Below are 20,763 nucleotides of genomic sequence, written 5' to 3'. Positions count from 1 at the left end.
CTGGCGGTTCCTGTCCTCAATCAGACCCCAATTTCAGACCCAGTCTCCGCCGGTGAGACCTCCGAGTTAAAGTGTGCGATGCAGAACGGCAACGTGGGCAGTTACCACATGAGCTGGTACCGACAGAGACCCGGGGAGGCTCCGGTGTGGGTGCTATTGCACGAAACAGATGATGACATCTATCGAGGCACCGGCTTCACGGACCGTTTTAAACCTTCCAGAGACACCTCCAGTAACAGTCACATTCTGACCATCGGCAGCTTGGAACCGGGAGACTCCGCCGTCTATTCCTGTGCTGCCTGGGATGGCTCAGCAGCTACATACACAGTGAGACAGGGCAATACAAAAACGGCACCAACAGAACCACTCAGAATTCCAACAGCTACTGAAATATTCCTGCCTGAGACTGTGGAATGAGCTTCAGAAATATTCCTTATGTAACTTGTGGAAAATCTCACTGGAATTCCATGGGTTTATTTGGATTTTCCCCAATATTTGGACTATTAGCTGGGTAGGTAAACACTGATATTCTCAGGGTTTCCTCACTGATATGTGAAAATCTTTCTCCAGACTCTCAGCATTCCGGCCCCTGTGAAAGGCAGAATGTGAAAGGGAATGTAATAAAGGACAGATTATTAATATTTTCCCCTCTTTCTTCCCAGCCTGGGTTTTAGGTGACCCGTCCCATTAAAACGCTGCACTGTGTTTACCTTCGGACCTGGGACCGCCCTGAGTTTACGGAGTAAGTAATTCCCTCATCCTATCATTCATATTGTTTCAATTATTTATTCATTTATTGTTGCAGAATCGGATCTGCCCTGATAACGGTGAAAAAAAATTGGGTCAGATTTTTATTTTTCTGTCCACTGATTCAGTGCTGGGAATTTGGATTCTGGAGGGTAGAAAAATAAACACTAAAATAGCAGCAAAACAATTGCGGATGCTGGAAATCTGAAATAAAAAAACAGAAGATGCTGGAAATACTCAGCAGGTCTGGGCAGCCTCTGCGGAGAGAGAGGGAGAAACGGTGAACAGTTTCGGGTCTCTGACCTTTCCTCAGAACCGAGGAAAAACTCCATTGGCAAAAAAAAATGCAGAATGAACAGGGGAGAAAGGCCATTCAGCCCCTGGAGTCTGTTCGGCCAGGTCTGCAGTGTGCAGGTGTGGACTTCTCCGTCTATTCGCTGCACTGTTGTATAAATAGCGAGCCTGCCCCGGGTGTTGCTGGAAGATTAACAAACAGGAATTTTACTCACACTGAAAGGGGGTCGAGTTTGACACCAGCACCCCTCTCCCCCACCTCAAAAAAAGACTCCCAAAGTTGGGACGTGGGTTAGGCTGCGGCACGGACTCGATGGACCGAATGGCCTCATTCTGCGCCCCCCCATCTTGTTTGTTCCTAACGCACCCGGTCCCTCTACCCCCCAGATCCCGTCTCCCTTCCCAAACCCCTCCTTCCGGCTGTCGTTCGTTCATGTGAAGTGTCTAACCTACTTTCTAAATGGAAACCGCCCAGAACTTTATTACTTTTAAAACTTTTTTTTTTAAAGAAAGAATTTTTCCTGGTGAGGTGATCACCGAACTCTGAGTGTGGATCTGGGAGGTTGAGTTACTCCCAATACATACTCCGAGCACCTCCATAAGACCTCCAGTACAGCCTATCCGAAATGTGAAACTTCCTCAATTTTTAAACTTTTGATTTTAATCTGCCCCTGAATTTTAAACAATTCGATATTGTCTGTTGTATTTAATATTCAGTTAATTAATTTATCTGAATGTCTCGAATCCATGTACAAGTCCAGCTCTCAATTGACAGGGAGTTAAGATTGGACTAAATATTTAATTTTAATCCAATCAAAGCAAAATCCTGCAGATGCTGGAAATCTGAAATCGAGTGCTGGAAACACTCAGGCTATTATATTATTTACTGTCTCTACCTAAGTCTGAAGTCAAGTTAAATGTTTGTTTTAAATTATAGTATGTGTTACTAATTCTGGATGTGCCTTTTAGAAAAAATGATTGATACTAACAGTGAGATTCCTTTCTTCCACCCTGTCTCTCTCACACACAGGTAGTGAGGATCGGAAACCATCAGTTCTCCTGCTCCCTCCTTCCTCGGAAGAAATAGACTCCGGATGGGCTACTCTGTCCTGCCTGGTGAGCCGCTTTAAGCCGGGTTTCGTGCGGGTTCTCTGGAGAGTGGATGATAAAGAGACAGACAGCGGGGTGACCACAGGCACTGTGTCCACGGACAGTGATCAAACCTACAGCCTGAGCAGTTACCTGAGAGTCCCCGCCACTGCCTGGAATAAGGGCTCCAGCTATACCTGCAGTGTGGACCACGGCTCTCTGAGCTCACCTCTCCTCAAAACCATCAGCTCCACCGCTTGTTCCGACTGAGAGGGGGCAACTGGGGTTTAGAGTTTGATTTATTGCTGATGAAATATTATTCAATATGTGGAATGTTGTTGTTGTTGTTTTACAATGTAATCACTGTAGCAAATGTGGCCAGCGATGTTGAAACAGTCACTTCAATCGCAGTTTAACGATCCAATTTTGGATCCAATTTTAACTGGGGGGCGCAGGTGGGTGACAGTGAATATCAGGACCACCTATCCCGGGAGTACATTCCCATTTGGAGCTGGATGGGTTCTGCTCCCTCTCTCCTTTCTCTCAGTAGTACCATTTGTTAGAATTGAAAAGTGTATCTCTGTGTGTGTGGCTGTTTTAATAAAGATGACATGAATTCAAATTGCTCTGTTATTTTTTTGTGGGGGGGGGGCGGTGTGGGGGTGAGTTGAGATGGATATTGGTGCAAGTCAGTGGTTAACTGTACGAATATTGGCGATTTGAGGATTTTTCGTTTGGGCAGATTTAATTAAAAAATATTCAAGCAGAGTTAACTATTTTAAACGAATTCGATTTCATTTCTGGCACAGAAGGAGGCTATTCGGCCCCTCGGATCCATGACAGCTCCCCGTGGTGCAATCCAGTATGTCCCAATCCCCCCGGGGCCCCCTGCGAATTTAAGTGTCCCCCCCCCCCCCCCCCCCCCCCCCACCCCTGTTTCTTACTGAAATCATTGTCTCCCGCTTCCACCACTCTGGTAGGCATTGAGTTCCAGGTCATTGTCACTCACTGCATTTAAAAATAAATAAATTCTTCCTCACATCCCCCCCGCCGCCCCCCCCCCCTGTATCTCGTGCCCAAAACTTTCAATCTGTGTCCCCTAGCCCTTGTACCATCAGTTAATGGGAACTGTTTTTCCTTGTCTACTCTATCCAGATCTGTCATCATCTTGTCCACCTCTATTCAATCTCCCTGCAATCTCCTTCGCTCCAAGGAAAACAATCCCAGCTTCTCCAGGCTGACCTTGTAACGAGAAGTCCCCCATCCCTGGAACCATTCCGGTCAACCTCCTCTGCACACTCTCAACAACCCTCCCATCCTAAAGTGTAGTTTCTCCCATACTAGACCATCATTGTATGTGATTTACAGGAAAAGCATCTGTTTGGAATAAAATACCGTCCCTCCCAGGGAGAACTGCTCACTATCCTGGTCCGAGAGATGGGATGGCACGGGACAGACTAGCACCAGGTACAATTTGAGAGTTTGCTGATGACTCCAAATTGGTGGAGGCTGCAGTTAATATTAGGTCCATCACAAATGACAGGACATGAAGTGACATGCAGAATGGGTGTGTAATTGGCAAATGAAGGTCAGTATGGATAAGTGTGAGGTGCTACTTTTTGGGAGGATGAATGAGGTCACCTAGTCCTGGAGGGAGGGGGAGGTGGGGAAGAAAGAGTCTAAATAGGGTTGTGGATCGAGGGTTATAGAGTAACTGCAGCAATGCTGCTGAATAAGGCCATATAAAAAGCAATCCAAACACCGGGGTTAATTTCTCGAGGGATAGAATTGAGAAGCAGATACATTAAGTCAAACTTGTAGGGAACCTCAGTTAGACCACACTTGGAATTACTGTGCACTGTCCCGTCTACATGTTATAAAATGACACTGGAGAAGGTGCAAGAAAAGATGTGCTGGGATGGTACCAGTACTGAGATAGGCTACCAGGATAGGTTGAAAAGAGAAGACTGAGAGGCGGGGGCGGGGGGGGAGGGTAGGACCTGATGGAGCCCTTTAAGGTTATGAAAGGACTCGATAAGGCGAGACGTTTCCACTTGCGGGTGAGAGCAGAACTAGGGGCCATAAGAGGGAAGGGCTGTTAACTGAGCCTCCGGCTGTGGAGAGGGTATCGGTTGCATCACCTCAAAGAGTAAATGAACAGAGAGTGCTGGAAAAGCCCAGTCCCTCAGCACACCTTAAAGGGGCCACGCACTTAAAGAGGTATTAAATGTAGGTTTAATCCTCATCTCGAGTCTGAGGATGCTGTATTTATGCAGATGTTTTTAGAACTATTTAGTTTCAGTATGTTTTACAAGGGGACATCACAGCGTCCAGAGAGACAGAACCTGCACTTCTTCATTCTCGAGATGTGGGCATCTCTGGTAAGACCAGCCATTTATTGTCCATCACTATTTGTCCCCCTGAGAAGGTGATAGTGAGCCTCCTTTCACAGCTTCAGAATGTCCCACAGCGCTTTACAGCCAACCAAGTTTTTTTTTTTGAAGTCTAGTCAACTGTTGCAATGTAGGAAACACAGCAGCCAATTTGTGCACAGCATGATCCCACACACATAACAATGAGATAATGACCCAGGTGATTTTTTTTGTGATATTGATTGAAGGATAAATATCAGCCAAGACACGGGGATGGGGGAGAACTCCCCAACTCTTTTTCTAAATAGGGGTTGCAGTATCTTTAACAGAGGGCAGATTGCAAGTGACAGATAGCCCCTCCGGCAGTGCGGTATTCCTTCAGTACTGTACTTACATCAGAAGCCTTGAGTTTTAATTGTGGCTTTAGTTGATGTACTTCATGGCCTGCAGTCGGTTAGTTATTAAGGTCTTCAACGAATTGTCATCTGCAAATAACCACCAATCTGCATTTATATGGCGCCTTTAATGTAATAAAACGTCGCAAGGGGCGTCAGCAAACAAAGTTTAATGCTGAGCCACATTCGGAGATATTAGAGCAGGTGACCAAAAGCTCGGTCAAAGAGCTAGGTTTTAAGGAGTATCTTAAAGGCCATCAAACGTTTATCAGTCCAGTTAAATCCACAATGTTGATGATTCACATGGCCGAACAGCCAGGTTCCAGACTGGGTCTGAGAATGGCACTGAATGCAGCTCAGATCAGGCCCTCGTCATCAACCACAGGGGACCTGGGCGGTGTTCTGAAAGCCTTATTTTAGATCCTGATACCCAAATCGATGCTGTTTTTGTCTTGTTTGTGATGTGGTGCAGGTGGTGTGGTCACTCGCTGCAGGGGATGGGAGAGGAGCCTCGGGGAGGAACCGAAACCTCCCTGTTCACTGTCTGATAAGCAGCAGAGAGCAGCAGCATCTGGGCCCAGTTCCCCTGCTCTGAAACACACAGAAACAGGACGGAAATCTCAGAAACACCGTTAAACGGTTACATTCTTGGACACGTCACACATTTACAACAAAACAACCCATTATCTGGACTGGGCCCCTCAGGAGAACTGAACTGAACTCCTCCTGCTCTACATCCCAGTCTTCATTTCCCAACATTGCTTTACAAGGTATTTCATTGGCTGCGAAGCACTTTGGGAACATCCTGAGGTTGTGAAAGACGCTATAGAAATGCACTTCATTAAAAATTGGAGTTATAAAGATTGTGGTTGATAGATTTTTATTGGGTAAGGGCAGCAAGGTCTATGGAGCTAAGGCAGGGTATATGGGGTTAAGGTACAGACCAGCTATGATCTAATGGAATGGCACAGCAGTCTCGAAGGGCTGAATGGCCTCCTCTTGTTCGCACACATTGCAATCACATCAGCCTCATCTCCCTCTGTGAACTCGTTCCTTCGTTGAGGTCATTCAGTTCCCTTCCAGGACACTTGCTGGGAAGGCCCAGATTCCAGCACTCCCACCACCCCTTCCCCGATCTGTACTGAGATATCCAGACCCGGGGAGTTTCAGCCAGGCCATTTTCATTATATTATATTACTGCCAAGGGCTCTCTGCACAGATAGGAACAGTTACGGCCACTTTGGGCTTTAAAGACCTGGACAGCTATTGAATACAGATGGTACGATATCTTCAACATAAAAGCATAAGAAATAAGAACAGGAGAAGGCCATTCGGCCCCTCGAGCCTGTTCCGCCATTCGATAAGATCATGGATGATCTGATTGTGACCTTATCTCCACTTTCCTGTCTGCCCCCCACCATAACCCTCAACTCCCTTGTAGATCAAAAAACTCTCCAACTCAGCCTTGAATATATTCAATGACCCAGCCTCCACTGCTCCCTGGGGAAGAGAATTCCAAAGATTAATGACCCTCAGTGAAGAAATTCCTCCTCATCTCCGTCTTAAATGGGAGACCCCGTATTCTGTAACTATTCCCCCTAGTTCTAGATTCCCCCACGAGGGGAAACATCTTCTCAGTATCTACCCCGTCAAACCCCTTCAGAACGTCACACTTTTCAATAAGATCACCTCTCATTCTTCTAAACTCTAATGAGTACAGGCCCAACCTTCTCAACCTTTCCTCACAAGACAATCCCTTCATCCCAGGAATCAGCCAAGTGAACCTTCTCTGAACTGCTTCCAATGCAAGTCTATCCCTCCTTAAATAAGGAGACCAAAACTGTATGCAGTATTCTCGGTGCGGTCTCACCAATACCCGGTACAGTTGTAGCAAGATGTCCCTACTTTTATACTCCATCCCCATTGCAATAAATACCAACATTCAATTTCTCTTCCTAATTACTTGCTGAACCTGCATGTTAACATTTTGTGATCCATGTACAAGGACACCCAGATCCCTCTGTACTGCAGCATTCTGCAGTCTCTCTCCATGTAAATAATATTCTACTTTTCTATTCTTCCTTTACTAAGAGGTCATTAATTAATTCCGTCTCCTTACTCATTACCAGGTCTAAAATATCCTGCTCCCGGATTGGTTCCAGAATGTATTGTTCTAAGAAACTGTCCTGAGTACACTCCATGAACTCATCCTCGATCTAACTTTACCAGTTTGATTACTCCAATCTATATGAAGATTAAAATCACCCAGGATTACTGCAGTATTTTCCTTACAAGCCCCCCTTATTTCTTGATTTATACTCTGTTCCACAGTGCAGCTCCAGTATGAATTTTTGCTATTTCATATCTCCACCCAAACTGATTCCACATCTTGATTTTCTGATACAAGATCATTTCTCACCACTGTACTGATCTCATCCTTTATTAACTGAGCTTCACCACCTCCCTTTCCTTGCTTCCTGTCATTCCAAACTGTCAAATACCCTGGAATATTCAGTTCCCAAAGGGTCAGTACTGAGGGAGTGCCGCACTGTCAAAGGGTCAGTACTGAGGGACAGACAGACAGACAGACAGAGATGGACAGACAGATAGATAGAGATGGACAGACAGACAAATAGATAGAGCAAGAGAGATGGACACGTGGATAGATAGACAGATAGATAGATACATAGATAGATAGATATGGACAGATAGATAAATCGATAGATAGATAGTCAGATAGATAGATAGACAGTTAGATAGACAGAGAGATGGACAGATAGACAGAGAGAACAAAGAACAAGAACAAAGAACAGTACCACACAGGAACAGGCCATTCGGCCCTCCAAGCCTGCACCGATCTTGATACCTGCCTAATCTAACACCTTCTGCACTTCCGGGGCCATATCCCTCTATTCCCTTCCTATTCATGTATTTGTCAAGATGTTTCTTAAACGTCGCTATCGTATCTGCTTCCACCACCTCCCCTGGCAGCAAGTTCCAGGCACTCACCACCCTCTGTGTATAAAACTTGCCTCGCACATCCCCTCTAAACTTTGCCCCTCTCACCTTAAACCTATGTCCCCTAGTAACTGACTCTTCCACCCTGGGAAAAAGCTTCTGACTATCCACTCTGTCCATGCCGCTCATAACTTTGTAAACCTCTATCATGTCGCCCCTCCACCTCCGTCGTCCCAGTGAAAACAATCCGACTTTTTCCAACCTCTCCTCATAGTTAATGCCCTCCAGACCAGGCAGCATCCGTAAACCTCCTTTGTACCCTCTCCAAAGCCTCCACGTCCTTCTGGTAGTGTGGCGACCAGAATTGCACGCAATATTCTAAGTGTGGCCTAACTAAGGTTCTGTACAGCTGCAACATGACTTGCCATTTTTATACTCTATGCCCCGACCAATGATGACAAGCATTCCGTATGCCTTCTTGACTACCTTATCCACCTGCGTTGCCACTTTCAGTGACCTGTGGACCTGTACGCCCAGATCTCTCTGCCTGTCAATACTCCTAAGGGTTCTGCCATTTACTGTATACCTCCCACCTGCATTAGTCCTTCCAAAATGCATTACCTCACATTTGTCCAGATTAAACTCCATCTGCCATTTCTCCGCCCAAGTCTCCAACCGATCTATATCCTGCTGTATCCTCTGACAATCCTCATCATTATCCGCAACTCCACCAACCTTTGTGTCGTCCGCAAACTTACTAATCAGACCAGCTACATTTTCCTCCAAATCATTTATATATACTACAAACAGCAAAGGTCCCAGCACTGATCCCTGCGGAACACCACTAGTCACATCCCTCCATTCAGAAAAACACCCATCCACTGATACCCTCTGTCTTCTATGACCGAGCCAGTTATGTATCCATCTTGCCAGCTCACATCTGATCCCATGTGACATTACCTTTTGTACCAGTCTGCCATGCGGGACCTTCTCAAAGGCTTTAATAAAGTCCATATAGATAACATCCACTGCCCTTCCTTCATCAATCATCTTCGTCACTTCCTCAAAAAACTCAATCAAATTAGTAAGACACAACCTCCACTTCACAAAGCCATGCTGTCTCTCACTAATAGGTTCGTTTGTTTCCAAATGGGAGTAAATCCTGTCCCGTATAATCCTCTTTAATAGTTTCCCTACCACTGACGGAAGGCTCACCGGCCTATAATTTCCTGGATTATCCTTGCCACCCTTCTTAAACAAAGGAACAACATTGGCTATTCTCCAGTCCTCTGGGGCCTCACCTGTAGCCAAAAATGATGCAAAGATTTCTGACAAGAACCCATCAATTTCTTCCCTTGCCTCCCTCAGTATTCTAGGGTAGATCCCATCAGGCCCTGGGGACTTATCTACCTTAATGCTTTGCAAAACACCCAACACCTCCTCCTTTTTAATAATGACATGACGGAGACTATCTGCACTCCTTTCCCTAGGCTCATCATCCACCAAGTCCTTCTCTTTGGTGAATACTGATGCAAAGTACTCATTTAGCACCTCGCCCATTTCCTCTGGCTCCACACATAGATTCCCATCTCTATCCTTGAGTGGGCCAACCCTTTCCCTGGTTACCCTCTTGCTCTTTATATATGTATAAAAAGCCTTGGGATTCTCCTTAATCCTGTTTGCCAATGACTTTTTATGACCCCTTTTAGCCCTCCTAACTCCTTGCTTAAGTTCCTTCCCACTGTCTTTATATTCCTCAAGTGCTTCGTCTGTTCCTAACCTTCCAGCCCTTACAAATGCTTCCTTTTTCTTTTTGACTGTGCTCACAATATCCAGTGTTATCCAAATTTCCCGAAACATGCCAAACTTGTCTTTCTTGCTCACAGGAACATGCTGGTCCTGGATTCTAATCAGCTGACGTTTGAAAGACTCCCACATGTCAGATGTTGATTTACCCTCAAACAGCCGCCCCCCCAATCTAAATTCTTCAGTTCCTGCCTAATATTGTTATAATTAGCCTTCCCCCAATTTAGCACCTTCACCCGGGGACTACTCTTATCCTTATCCACAAGTACCTTAAAACATAAGGAATTATGTTCACTGCTCCCGAAATGTTCCCCCACTGAAACTTCGACCACCTGGCCGGGCTCATTCTCCAATACCAGGTCCAGAATGGCCCTATCCCTAGTTGGACTATCTACATACTGTTTCAAGAAGCCCTCCTGGATGCTCCTCACAAATTCTGCCCCATCCAAGCCCCTAGCACTAAGTGAGTCCCAGTCAATATAGGGGAAGTTAAAATCACCCACCACCACAACCCTGTTACCTTTACATCTTTCCAAAATCTGTCTACATATCTTGTCCTCTACCTACCGCTGGCTGTTGGGAGGCCTGTAGTAAACCCCCAACATCGTGACTGCACCCTTCCTATTCCTGAGCTCCACCCATATTGCCTCGCTGCATGACCCCTCTGAGGTGTCCTCCCGCAGGACAGCTGTGATAATCTCCTTAACCAGTTATGCAACTCCCCCATCCCTTTTACATGCCCCTCTATCCCGCCTGAAGCTTCTAAAGCCTGGAACATTTAGCTGCCAATCCTGCCCTTCCCTCAACCAAGTCTCTGTAATAGCAACAACATCATATTTCCAAGTACTAATCCAAGCTCTAAGTTCATCTGCCTTACCTGTTATACTTCTCGCATTGAAAGAAATGCACTTCAGAGCACCAGTCCCGCTGTGCTCAGCAACATCTCCCTGCCTGCTCTTCCACTTAGTCTTACTGGCCTTATTTACTCTGTCCTCCTCATTTATTTTTCTAGCTGTCCCACTGTTCTGGTTCCCATCCCCCTGCCACACTAGTTTAAACCCTCCCGAGTGACGCTAGCAAACTTTGCAGCCAGGATATTAGTGCCCCTCCAGTTTAGATGCAACGCGTCCTTCTTGTACAGGTCCCATCTGTCCCTGAAGAGAGCCCAATGGTCCAGATATCTGAAACCCTCCCTTCTACACCAGCTGCTCAGCCACGTGTTTAGCTGCACTATCTTCCTATTTCTAGCCTCTCTGGCACGTGGCACAGGGACTAATCCAGAGATTACAACCCCAGAATCCTGTTTTTTTAACTTTCTACCTAACTCCCTAAACTCCCCCTGCAGGACCTCATCACTCTTCCTGCCTATGTCATTGGTACCGATGTGTACCACAACCTCTGGCTGTTCACCCTCGCCCTTCAGAATGCCCCCTGTCCGTTCAGAGACATCATTGACCCTGGCACCAGGTAGGCAACATACCATCCTGGAGTCTCTTTCACGTCCTCAGAAGCGCCTATCTGTGCCCCTGACTACAGAGTCCCCTATAACTATTGCTCTTCTGCGCTTTGTCCCTCCCTGCTGAACAACAGTGCCAGCCGTGGTGCCACTGCTCTGGCTGCTGCTGTTGTTTTCCCCTGATAGGCCATCCCCCCCAACAGTATCCAAAACTGTATACTTGTTAGAGAGGGGGATAGCCACAGGGGATTCCTGCACTGACTGCCTGCCCCTTCTAGCGGTCACCCATCTATCTGCCTGCACCTTGGGTGTAACCACTTCTCTAAAACTCCTGTCTTTGACGCTCTCTGCCACCTGCATGCTCCTAAGTGCATCCAGTTGCCGCTCCAACCGATCCATGCGGTCTGTGAGGAGCTGCAACTGGGTAAACTTCCTGCAGGCGGAGTCGCCCGGAACGCTGGAAGTGTCACGGACTTCCCACATCTCACAGGTGAAGCACTTCACCCCTTTAACTGACATTTCTATCACTAATTAGTTAATTAATATAAAATAAATACTTATTAAATCCTTACTGAATTGTTATAATTAACTATATGGTCCCCAGTGCTAGATTTCGACTATAAATATTATTTTATTTATTTTTATTTTTTATTTAGAGATGCAGCACTGAAACAGGCCCTTCGACCCATCGAGGTGAACACCGCCCTCCGAGTCTGTCCGAGAATCCCCGAGGTTAACTCCGCCCTCCGAGTCTGTCCGAGAATCCCCGAGGTTCACTCCGCCCTCCGAGTCTGTCCGAGAATCCCCGAGGTTAACTCCGCCCTCCGAGTCTGTCCGAGAATCCCCGAGGTGAACACCGCCCTCCGAGTCTGTCCGAGAATCCCCGAGGTTAACTCCGCCCTCCGAGTCTGTCCGAGAATCCCCGAGGTTCACTCCGCCCTCCGAGTCTGTCCGAGAATCCCCGAGGTTAACTCCGCCCTCCGAGTCTGTCCGAGAATCCCCGAGGTGAACACCGCCCTCCGAGTCTGTCCGAGAATCCCCGAGGTTAACTCCGCCCTCCGAGTCTGTCCGAGAATCCCCGAGGTTCACTCCGCCCTCCGAGTCTGTCCGAGAATCCCCGAGGTTAACTCCGCCCTCCGAGTCTGTCCGAGAATCCCCGAGGTTCACTCCGCCCTCCGAGGCTGTCCGAGAATCCCCGAAGTCAGTTTTTTAGACTTCCCGGTCTGGAACTCCGCCCTCCGAGATAGATCGATCGATAGACAGATAGATAGATAGATAGATAGATAGATAGATAGATAGATAGATAGATAGATAGATAGATAGATAGATAGATAGTCAGTCAGATAGATAGATCGATAGATGGACAGATAGATAGACAGATCGCAAGAGATGGACAGTTAGATGGATAGATAGATAGATGGATAGATAGAAAGATGGTCAGATAGATAGATAGATATATAGATAGATAGATAGATAGATAGATAGATAGATAGATAGATAGATAGATAGATAGTCAGATAGAAAGATAGATAGACAGATAGATCGCTAGATAGATAGATAGATAGATCGATATATATGGACAGATCGATAGATAAACAGACAGATAGATAGATAGATAGATAGATAGTTAGCTAGATAGATAGATAGATAGATAGATAGATAGATAGATAGATAGATAGATAGATAGATATGGACAGATAGATAGATAGACAGATAGATAAATAGATGAGTGGTCAGATACATAGACAGATAGACAGATGGAGAGACAGAGAGGTCTGATCACTAGGCTGCCCCAAAGTGGTTTACATCTTATGACGTACTTTTGAAGTGTGTTTTGAAGTGTAGTCACTGTTGAAATGCAGGAAATCTGTCAGTCATTTACACAGCAAGCTCCCACAAATAGCAATGTGATAATGACCAGTTACAGCTTTAGGTGTTAATGTTGGAATATATATTGTCCAGGACACCTGCTCTCCTTCAAATAGAGTCATGGGATCGATAATGTCCACCTGAGGGGGACTTGTGAATATGGCACCTCAGACAGTGCAGCACTCCCTCAGTGCTGACCCTCTGACACTGCAGCACTCCCTCAGTACTGAACCTCCAACAGTGCAGCACTCCCTCAGTACTGACCCTCCGACAGTGCAGCACTCCCTCAGGACTGACCCTCCGACAGTTCAGCACTCCCTCAGTACTGACCCTCTGACAATGCAGCACTCCCTCAGTACTGACCCTCTGAGTGCGGCACTCACTCAGTACTGATCCACCGACAGTGCAGCGCTCCCTCAGTACTGACCCTCTGACAGTGCAGCACTCCCTCAGTACTGAACCTCCAACAGTGCAGCACTCCCTCAATACTGACCCTCCGACGGTGCCGCACTCCCTCAGTATTGACCCTCCGAGAGTGCAGCACACCCTCAGTACTACACGGCGAATGTGAGACTGTTTTTTGTGCTCAAGTCTCTGGATTGGGACTTGAACCCACGAGGCCATGGCTGACACTTTACAAGATTCCCATCTTGTGAACTTTAATTGTATTTTCCTTTAACCATTGTGCAAGCTTCAATAGGCAACACCAAATGCTCTTGCTTTAACACCTGGCCTATCCTGTGTGAACCGGGTAGGCTCCCTGGGCAAAGCTGCAGCCATGTGACATCTGCTGTGCAAAGTGAGAGATTCTATGAACCTAGAGGTGCTGAACTGCTTTCCATTGGACATGTGCACAACCCCATTTTACTGCACACTGGCCCACTCCATTTAACTACATACGTGGATGACTCCATTTAACTACATACGTGGATGACTCCATTTAACTACATGTGTGCACTCTCCATTCAACTACATGGGCAAAGCTGAGTTCAGCTTCTCACACATTTAGCAATTGTGCTTTCACTTCAACAAGATTACTGTAACTCCGGGAACCCGGAGAAGACTAGTATCTATATATTAGTCAATATGCAAATACAGGGAGGGGGTCAAGGGGAGCAGGGGAAAACACTTTATTAAAAATATATTTGTCCCTAATTAATCATTTCCAAATATTTATTTCCATTGTGCATTGGGTTACGATGTTACAATGACCAGACTTCAAAACAGGTGTTTATTTTTCTGTCTTTAGGACATCCTGAGGTCTCTATAGTAATGCAGGTTAGGGTTAGTTGAAAATGACCCAGAGAATCTGCTGGTGGGAGGGGAGGGAGATGGGTCTGTTTCTGCTGTGGAGACCAATCAGAAATGGATTTTTAGTGGTGGAGGGGTCAAATTCTCTGTCTAGGGGGCAGCTAGTCGACACTGACTTGACTGAACACGTCAGTAATCGGAGGCTAACTGCAGGAACAGCACCTCATCTTTCGACTGGGCACTCTACAACCTTCCAGACTCAACACTGAATTCAACAATTTTAGTTTGTAACCCCCCCCCCCACCCCGCCCTCATTTTTGTTGCCCTTTTCTTTGCTGATTTGTTAGTTTATCTCTCTTGTTGACCTCTTATTTCCTTTACCTTGTGTTCTGATCCTGCCATTCACACCTCCTCCAGACACATCTCTCATTACCACTCCCTTTGGCTTTGCACCTTGACACCCTTTCTGTCATTTAATCTCTCCTGCCCTCCACCCGTGTCACAGACCTTCCCTGCTGTTCTTCTTCCCACCTTCCCCCTTTCACTGGCTCAAATCCTATCACATTTCTAGAATTAATATTGATCCATCACAAGGTGGAGTAGTAGTAATGTCACTAGATATTACTAATCCAGAGGCCCAGGATAATGCTCTGGAGACACGAGTTCAAATCCCACCATGGAATTTAAATTCAACTAATTAATTAAAAGAAAAATTGGAATTGAAACCTAGTCTCAGTAATGGTGACCATAAATTGAATGTTCATTAACAAAAAACCATCTGGTTGACAAATGTCCTTTTAGGGGAGGAAATCTGCCGTCCTCACCTGGTCTGGCCGACTAGTGACTCCAGACACACGGCAATGTGGTTGACACTTAACTGCCCTCAGTTCTGTTGTACAAAAACCACTGCACTGTCGCAGTTCAAGAAGGCGGCTCCACCACCACCTTTCGATTAGATTAGAGATACAGCAATGAAACAGTCCCTTCGGCCCACCGAGTCTGTGCCGAACCTCAACCACCCATTTATACTAATCCTACACTAATCCCATATTCCCACCAAACATCCCCACCTGTCCCTATATTACCCTACCACCTACCTATATTAGTGACAATTTATAATGGCCAATTTACCTATCAACCTGCAAGTCTTTTGGCTTGTGGGAGGAAACCGGAGCACCCGGAGAAAATCCACGCAGACACAGGGAGAACTTGCAAACTCCTCACAGGCAGTACCCGGAATCGAACCCGGGTCCCTGGAGCTGTGAGGCTGGAGTGCTAACCACTGCGCCACTGTGCCGCCCTCAACGGGAATAAGGGATGGGCAATAAATGCGGGCAGGGCCAAGTGATGTCCACATCCAATTAAGTGAATTTTAAATAAAAAGATAGAAAATATTCATTTTAAAGAAACTAACTCCTCTCACGAGCAACTTGTTGAACGTTTTCCCTTGGCATCGAGTGATTGACATAAAACATCTGAAATGGAATGTTAAAACAAATGTATGCCTGGGACTGAGGTTCCGATACATGTGGTTTAGTTGCAACAAAAAAAAGTCAGGGCAGGAACTGTTGCAGCAGGAAAACACATTTCATTGAAACTGGACTTAACACAGGATCCGGACACAACACAGAAACTATCCGAGCAGTCAGCTTGCCCGGTCAGAATCTCACTCCTCGTTGCATTACCAATTAAAACGGATATTGGAGTTGATTCTGGCTGTTTCTGAACGTCGGCCTGAGTGAGAAACGAGTGTTTTGACCCTACACTCGGCTCAAACGCCAGGACAAGCAGTGCACTTGTACAGTGGCGGATCGGAAAAAAGAGCAGCTCAGAGAAGCAGTCCAGTCAATCTCTTCCATTCCAATCCTTCTAATGAACTGCTTTGTTGCAAACACCAGCGTGTTGGATATAAAGATATGTGTTTAAGTACACATTGCAGACCCAAATATAAAAAAAAACAAATCCTTAACGATCGCTGGGTTAAACTTGTTCTGGATGAATTCAAGGCACTGGATTCTGAAGGGCTTTTGTCTTTGCCCATCTGGGATAAAATGTGCAATTTCTACAGTTGTTCTTTTAAATCTCACACTCTTGACATGAGAAGGGGGGGTTAAAATCAGAAATTATTGTGAATTAACCCTCAACTCGGTGGAAATAAATACATGGAAATGTTTAATTGGGGACCAATAGAGGCTCAATAAAAAAAATCTGGTCTGGTCCACTCCCACCCCACCCCCCCCCCCCCCCCCCCCCCGCCCCTGCTCCTCTCAACCCTCCCTGTATTTGCATACAGGTTCATATAATAGATACTGGTCTCACCTTGTCCGGCACTGTAACTGGATCCACTTTCTGGAGTTACAGTAAAACCCTGCTCACTAATTCTTCACGGGTTTTTTTCCCCCCCGGAGGGAATGGCTGCAGTAATGTATCTCCTGGGGACCCTGCTACTCCATTTAACAGGTGAGACACTTATGTTAACAGAACGTTACTCAATTATTCATTTGTAAACCATTAGATTAGGAAGCAAAGGGATTTGGTAGCCCGGCCTGTTTATTTCTCAGTGTGTTTTTTTTGCCCCAATAAACTGAATGTGTTTTTCTCTCTCTTGTGATTTGTGTTGAAGGTGTCCTGGCGGTTCCTGTCCTCAATCAGACCCCAATTTCAGACCCAGTCTCCGCCGGTGAGACCTCCGAGTTAAAGTGTGCGATGCAGAACGGCAATGTGGGCAGTTACTACATGAGCTGGTACCGACAGAGACCCGGGGAGGCTCCGGTGTGGGTGTTAGCCCACTATACAAGTGGTAGCATCTATCGAGGCACCGGCTTCACGGACCGTTTTAAACCTTCCAGAGACACCTCCAGTAACAGTCACATTCTGACCATCGGCAGCTTGGAACCGGGAGACTCCGCCGTCTATTACTGTGCTGCCAACGATGGCTCAGCAGGCTACATACACAGTGAGACAGGGCAATACAAAAACTGCACCAACAGAACCACTCAGAATTCCAACAGCTACTGAAATATTCCTGCCTGAGACTGTGTGATGAGCTTCAGAAATATTCCTTATGTAACTTGTGGAAAATCTCACTGGAATTCCATGGGTTTATTTGGATTTTCCCCAATATTTGGGCTATTAGCTGGGTAGGTAAACATTGATATTCTCAGGGTTTCCTCACTGATATGTGAAAATCCTTCTCCAGACTCTCAGCATTCCGGCCCCAGTGAAAGGCAGAATGTGAAAGGGAATGTAATAAAGGACAGATTATTAATATTTTCCCCTCTTTCTTCCCAGCCTGGGTTTTAGGTGACCCGTCCCATTAAAACACTGCACTGTGTTTACCTTCGGACCTGGGACCGCCCTGAGTTTACGGAGTAAGTAATTCCCTCATCCTATCATTCATATTGTTTCAATTATTTATTCATTTATTGTTGCAGAATCGGATCTGCCCTGATAAGGGTGAAAAAAAATTGGGTCAGATTTTTATTTTTCTGTCCACTGATTCAGTGCTGGGAATTTGGATTCTGGAGGGTAGAAAAATAAACACTAAAATAGCAGCAAAACAATTGCGGATGCTGGAAATCTGAAATAAAAAAAACAGAAGATGCTGGAAATACTCAGCAGGTCTGGGCAGCCTCTGCGGAGAGAGAGGGAGAAACGGTGAACAGTTTCGGGTCTCTGACCTTTCCTCAGAACCGAGGAAAAACTCCATTGGCAAAAAAAAATGCAGAATGAACAGGGGAGAAAGGCCATTCAGCCCCTCGAGTCTGTTCGGCCAGGTCTGCAGTGTGCAGGTGTGGACTTCTCCGTCTATTCGCTGCACTGTTGTATAAATAGGGCGGCACAGTGGCGCAGTGGTTAGCACCGCAGCCTCACAGCTCCAGGGACCCGGGTTCGATTCCGGGTACTGCCTGTGTGGAGTTTGCAAGTTCTCCCTGTGTCTGCGTGGGTTTTCTCCGGGTGCTCCGGTTTCCTCCCACAAGCCAAAAGACTTGCAGGTTGATAGGTAAATTGGCCATTATAAATTGTCACTAATATAGGTAGGTGGTAGGGTAATATAGGGACAGGTGGGGATGTTTGGTAGGAATATGGGATTAGTGTAGGATTAGTATAAATGGGTGGTTGATGTTCGGCACAGACTCGGTGGGCCGAAGGGCCTGTTTCAGTGCTGTATCTCTAATCTAATCTAAAATAGCGAGCCTGCCCCGGGTGTTGCTGGAAGATTTACAAACAGGAATTTTACTCACACTCAAAGGGGGTCGAGTTTGACACTAGCACCCCCTCCCCCACCTCAAAAAAAGACTCCCAAAGTTGGGAAGTGGGGTTCGGCTGCGGCAGGGACTCGATGGAGCGAATGGCCTCATTCTGCGCCCCCTCCCCCCATCTTGTCTGTTCCTCACGCACCCGGTCCCTCTACCCCCCAGTCCCCGTCACCCTTCCCAAACCCCTCCTTCCGACTGTCGTTCCTTCATGTGAAGTGTCTAACCTACTTTCTAAATGGAAACCGCCCCGAACTTTATTACTTTTAAAACTTTTTTTTATAAATAAATAATTTTTCCTGGTGAGGTGATCACCGAACTCTGAGTGTGGATCTGGGAGGTTGAGTTACTCCCAATACATACTCCGAGCACCTCCATAAGACCTCCAGTACAGCCTATCCGAAATGTGAAACTTCCTCAAATTTTAAACTTTTGATTTTAATCTGCCCCTGAATTTTAAACAATTCGATATTGTCTGTTGTATTTAATATTCAGTTAATTAATTTATCTGAATGTCTCGAATCCATGTACAAGTCCAGCTCTCAATTGACAGGGAGTTAAGATTGGACTAAATATTTAATTTTAATCCAATCAAAGCAAAATCCTGCAGATGCTGGAAATCTGAAATCGAGTGCTGGAAACACTCAGGCTGTTATATTATTTACTGTCTCTACCTAAGTCTGAAGTCAAGTTAAATGTTTGTTTTAAATTATAGTCTGTGTTACTAATTCTGGATGTGCCTTTTAGAAAAAATGATTGATACGAACAGTGAGATTCCTTTCTTCCACCCTGTCTCTCACACACAGGTAGTGAGGATCGGAAACCATCAGTTCTCCTGCTCCCTCCTTCCTCGGAAGAAATAGACTCGGGATGGGCTACTCTGTCCTGCCTGGTGAGCCGCTTTAAGCCGGGTTTCGTGCGGGTTCTCTGGAGAGTGGATGATAAAGAGACAGACAGCGGGGTGACCACAGGCACCGTGTCCACGGACAGTGATCAAAGCTACAGCCTGAGCAGTTACCTGAGAGTCCCCGCCACTGCCTGGAATAAGGGCTCCAGCTATACCTGCAGTGTGGACCACGGCTCTCTGAGCTCACCTCTCCTCAAAACCATCAGCTCCACCGCTTGTTCCGACTGAGAGGGGGCAACTGGGGTTTAGAGTTTGATTTATTGCTGATGAAATATTATTCAATATGTGGAATGTTGTTGTTGTTGTTTTACAATGTAATCACTGTAGCAAATGTGGCCAACGATGTTGAAACAGTCACTTCAATCGCAGTTTAACGATCCAATTTTGGATCCAATTTTAACTGGGGGGCGCAGGTGGGTGACAGTGAATATCAGGACCACCTATCCCGGGAGTACATTCCCATTTGGAGCTGGATGGGTTCTGCTCCCTCTCTCCTTTCTCTCAGTAGTACCATTTGTTAGAATTGAAAAGTGTATCTCTCTGTGTGTGGCTGTTTTAATAAAGATGACTTGAATTCAAATTGCTCTGTTATTTTTTTTCTGGGGAGGGGGGGTGGGGGTGGGGGTGAGTTGAGGTGGATATTGGTGCAAGTCAGTGGTTAACTGTACGAATATTGGCGATTTGAGGATTTTTCTTTTGGGCAGATTTAATAAAAAAATATTCAAGCAGAGTTAACTATTTTAAACGAATTCGATTTTATTTCTGGCACAGAAGGAGGTTATTCGGCCCCTCGGACCCGTGCCAGCTCCCCGTAGTGCAATCCAGTCAGTCCCAATCCCCCCGTGGCCCCCTGCGAATTTATTTCCTACAAGTGCCCCCTCCCCCTGCCCCGTTTCTTACTGAAATCATTGTCTCCTGCTTCCACCACTCTGCTGGCAGTGAGTTCCAGGTCATTGTCACTCACTGCATTTAATAATAAATAAATTCTTCCTCACAACCACCACCCCCCCTCCCCCGCACCTGTATCTCTTGCCCAAAACGTTCAATCTGTGTCCCCTAGCCCTTGTACCATCAGTTAATGGGAACTGTTTTTCCTTGTCTACTCTATCCAGATCTGTCATAATCTTGTCCACCTCTATTAAATCTCCCTGCAATCTCCTTCGCTCCAAGGAAAACAATCCCAGCTTCTCCAGGCTGACCTTATAACTAGAATTCCCCCATCCCTGGAACCATTCCAGTAAACCTCCTCTGCACACTCTCAACAACCCTCCCATCCTAAAGTGTAGTTTCTCCCATACTAGACCATCATTGTATGTGATTTACAGGAAAAGCCTCTGTTTGGAATAAAATACCGTCCCTCCCA

The 20,763-nt window shown here is 46.1% G+C and overlaps 1 protein-coding gene across 1 annotated transcript; it reads left to right on the top strand.

The window, feature by feature from the left end:
- The first annotated feature begins 2,514 nt into the window (after positions 1-2,514).
- LOC137356886 (immunoglobulin lambda-1 light chain-like) lies at positions 2,515-19,628 on the top strand. Its single transcript, XM_068022726.1, has 4 exons — positions 2,515-2,585; positions 15,850-15,965; positions 16,861-17,193; positions 19,300-19,628. The coding sequence occupies exons 1-4, from the start codon at positions 2,515-2,517 to the stop codon at positions 19,626-19,628; spliced, it is 849 nt and encodes a 282-aa protein (XP_067878827.1).
- Positions 19,629-20,763: the final 1,135 nt, after the last annotated feature.

Source organism: Heterodontus francisci, chromosome 46 (assembly GCF_036365525.1).
Source record: "Heterodontus francisci isolate sHetFra1 chromosome 46, sHetFra1.hap1, whole genome shotgun sequence".
Classification (NCBI taxonomy): Eukaryota; Metazoa; Chordata; class Chondrichthyes; order Heterodontiformes; family Heterodontidae; genus Heterodontus; species Heterodontus francisci.
Note: the sequence above shows the minus strand (reverse complement) of the source record. Positions and strands in the feature narration are given on the sequence as shown.

Excerpts from the sequence above, each read along its gene's own strand:
- LOC137356886 (XM_068022726.1), top strand. The coding sequence starts at position 2,515 with ATGTTGAAACAGTCACTTCAATCGCAGTTTAACGATCCAATTTTGGAT. Across the intron at positions 15,966-16,860 it reads GATTCTGGCTGTTTCTGAAC|GTGTCCTGGCGGTTCCTGTC; the intron begins GTCGGCCTGAGT and ends TTTGTGTTGAAG. Across the intron at positions 17,194-19,299 it reads CTCAGCAGGCTACATACACA|GTAGTGAGGATCGGAAACCA; the intron begins GTGAGACAGGGC and ends TCTCACACACAG.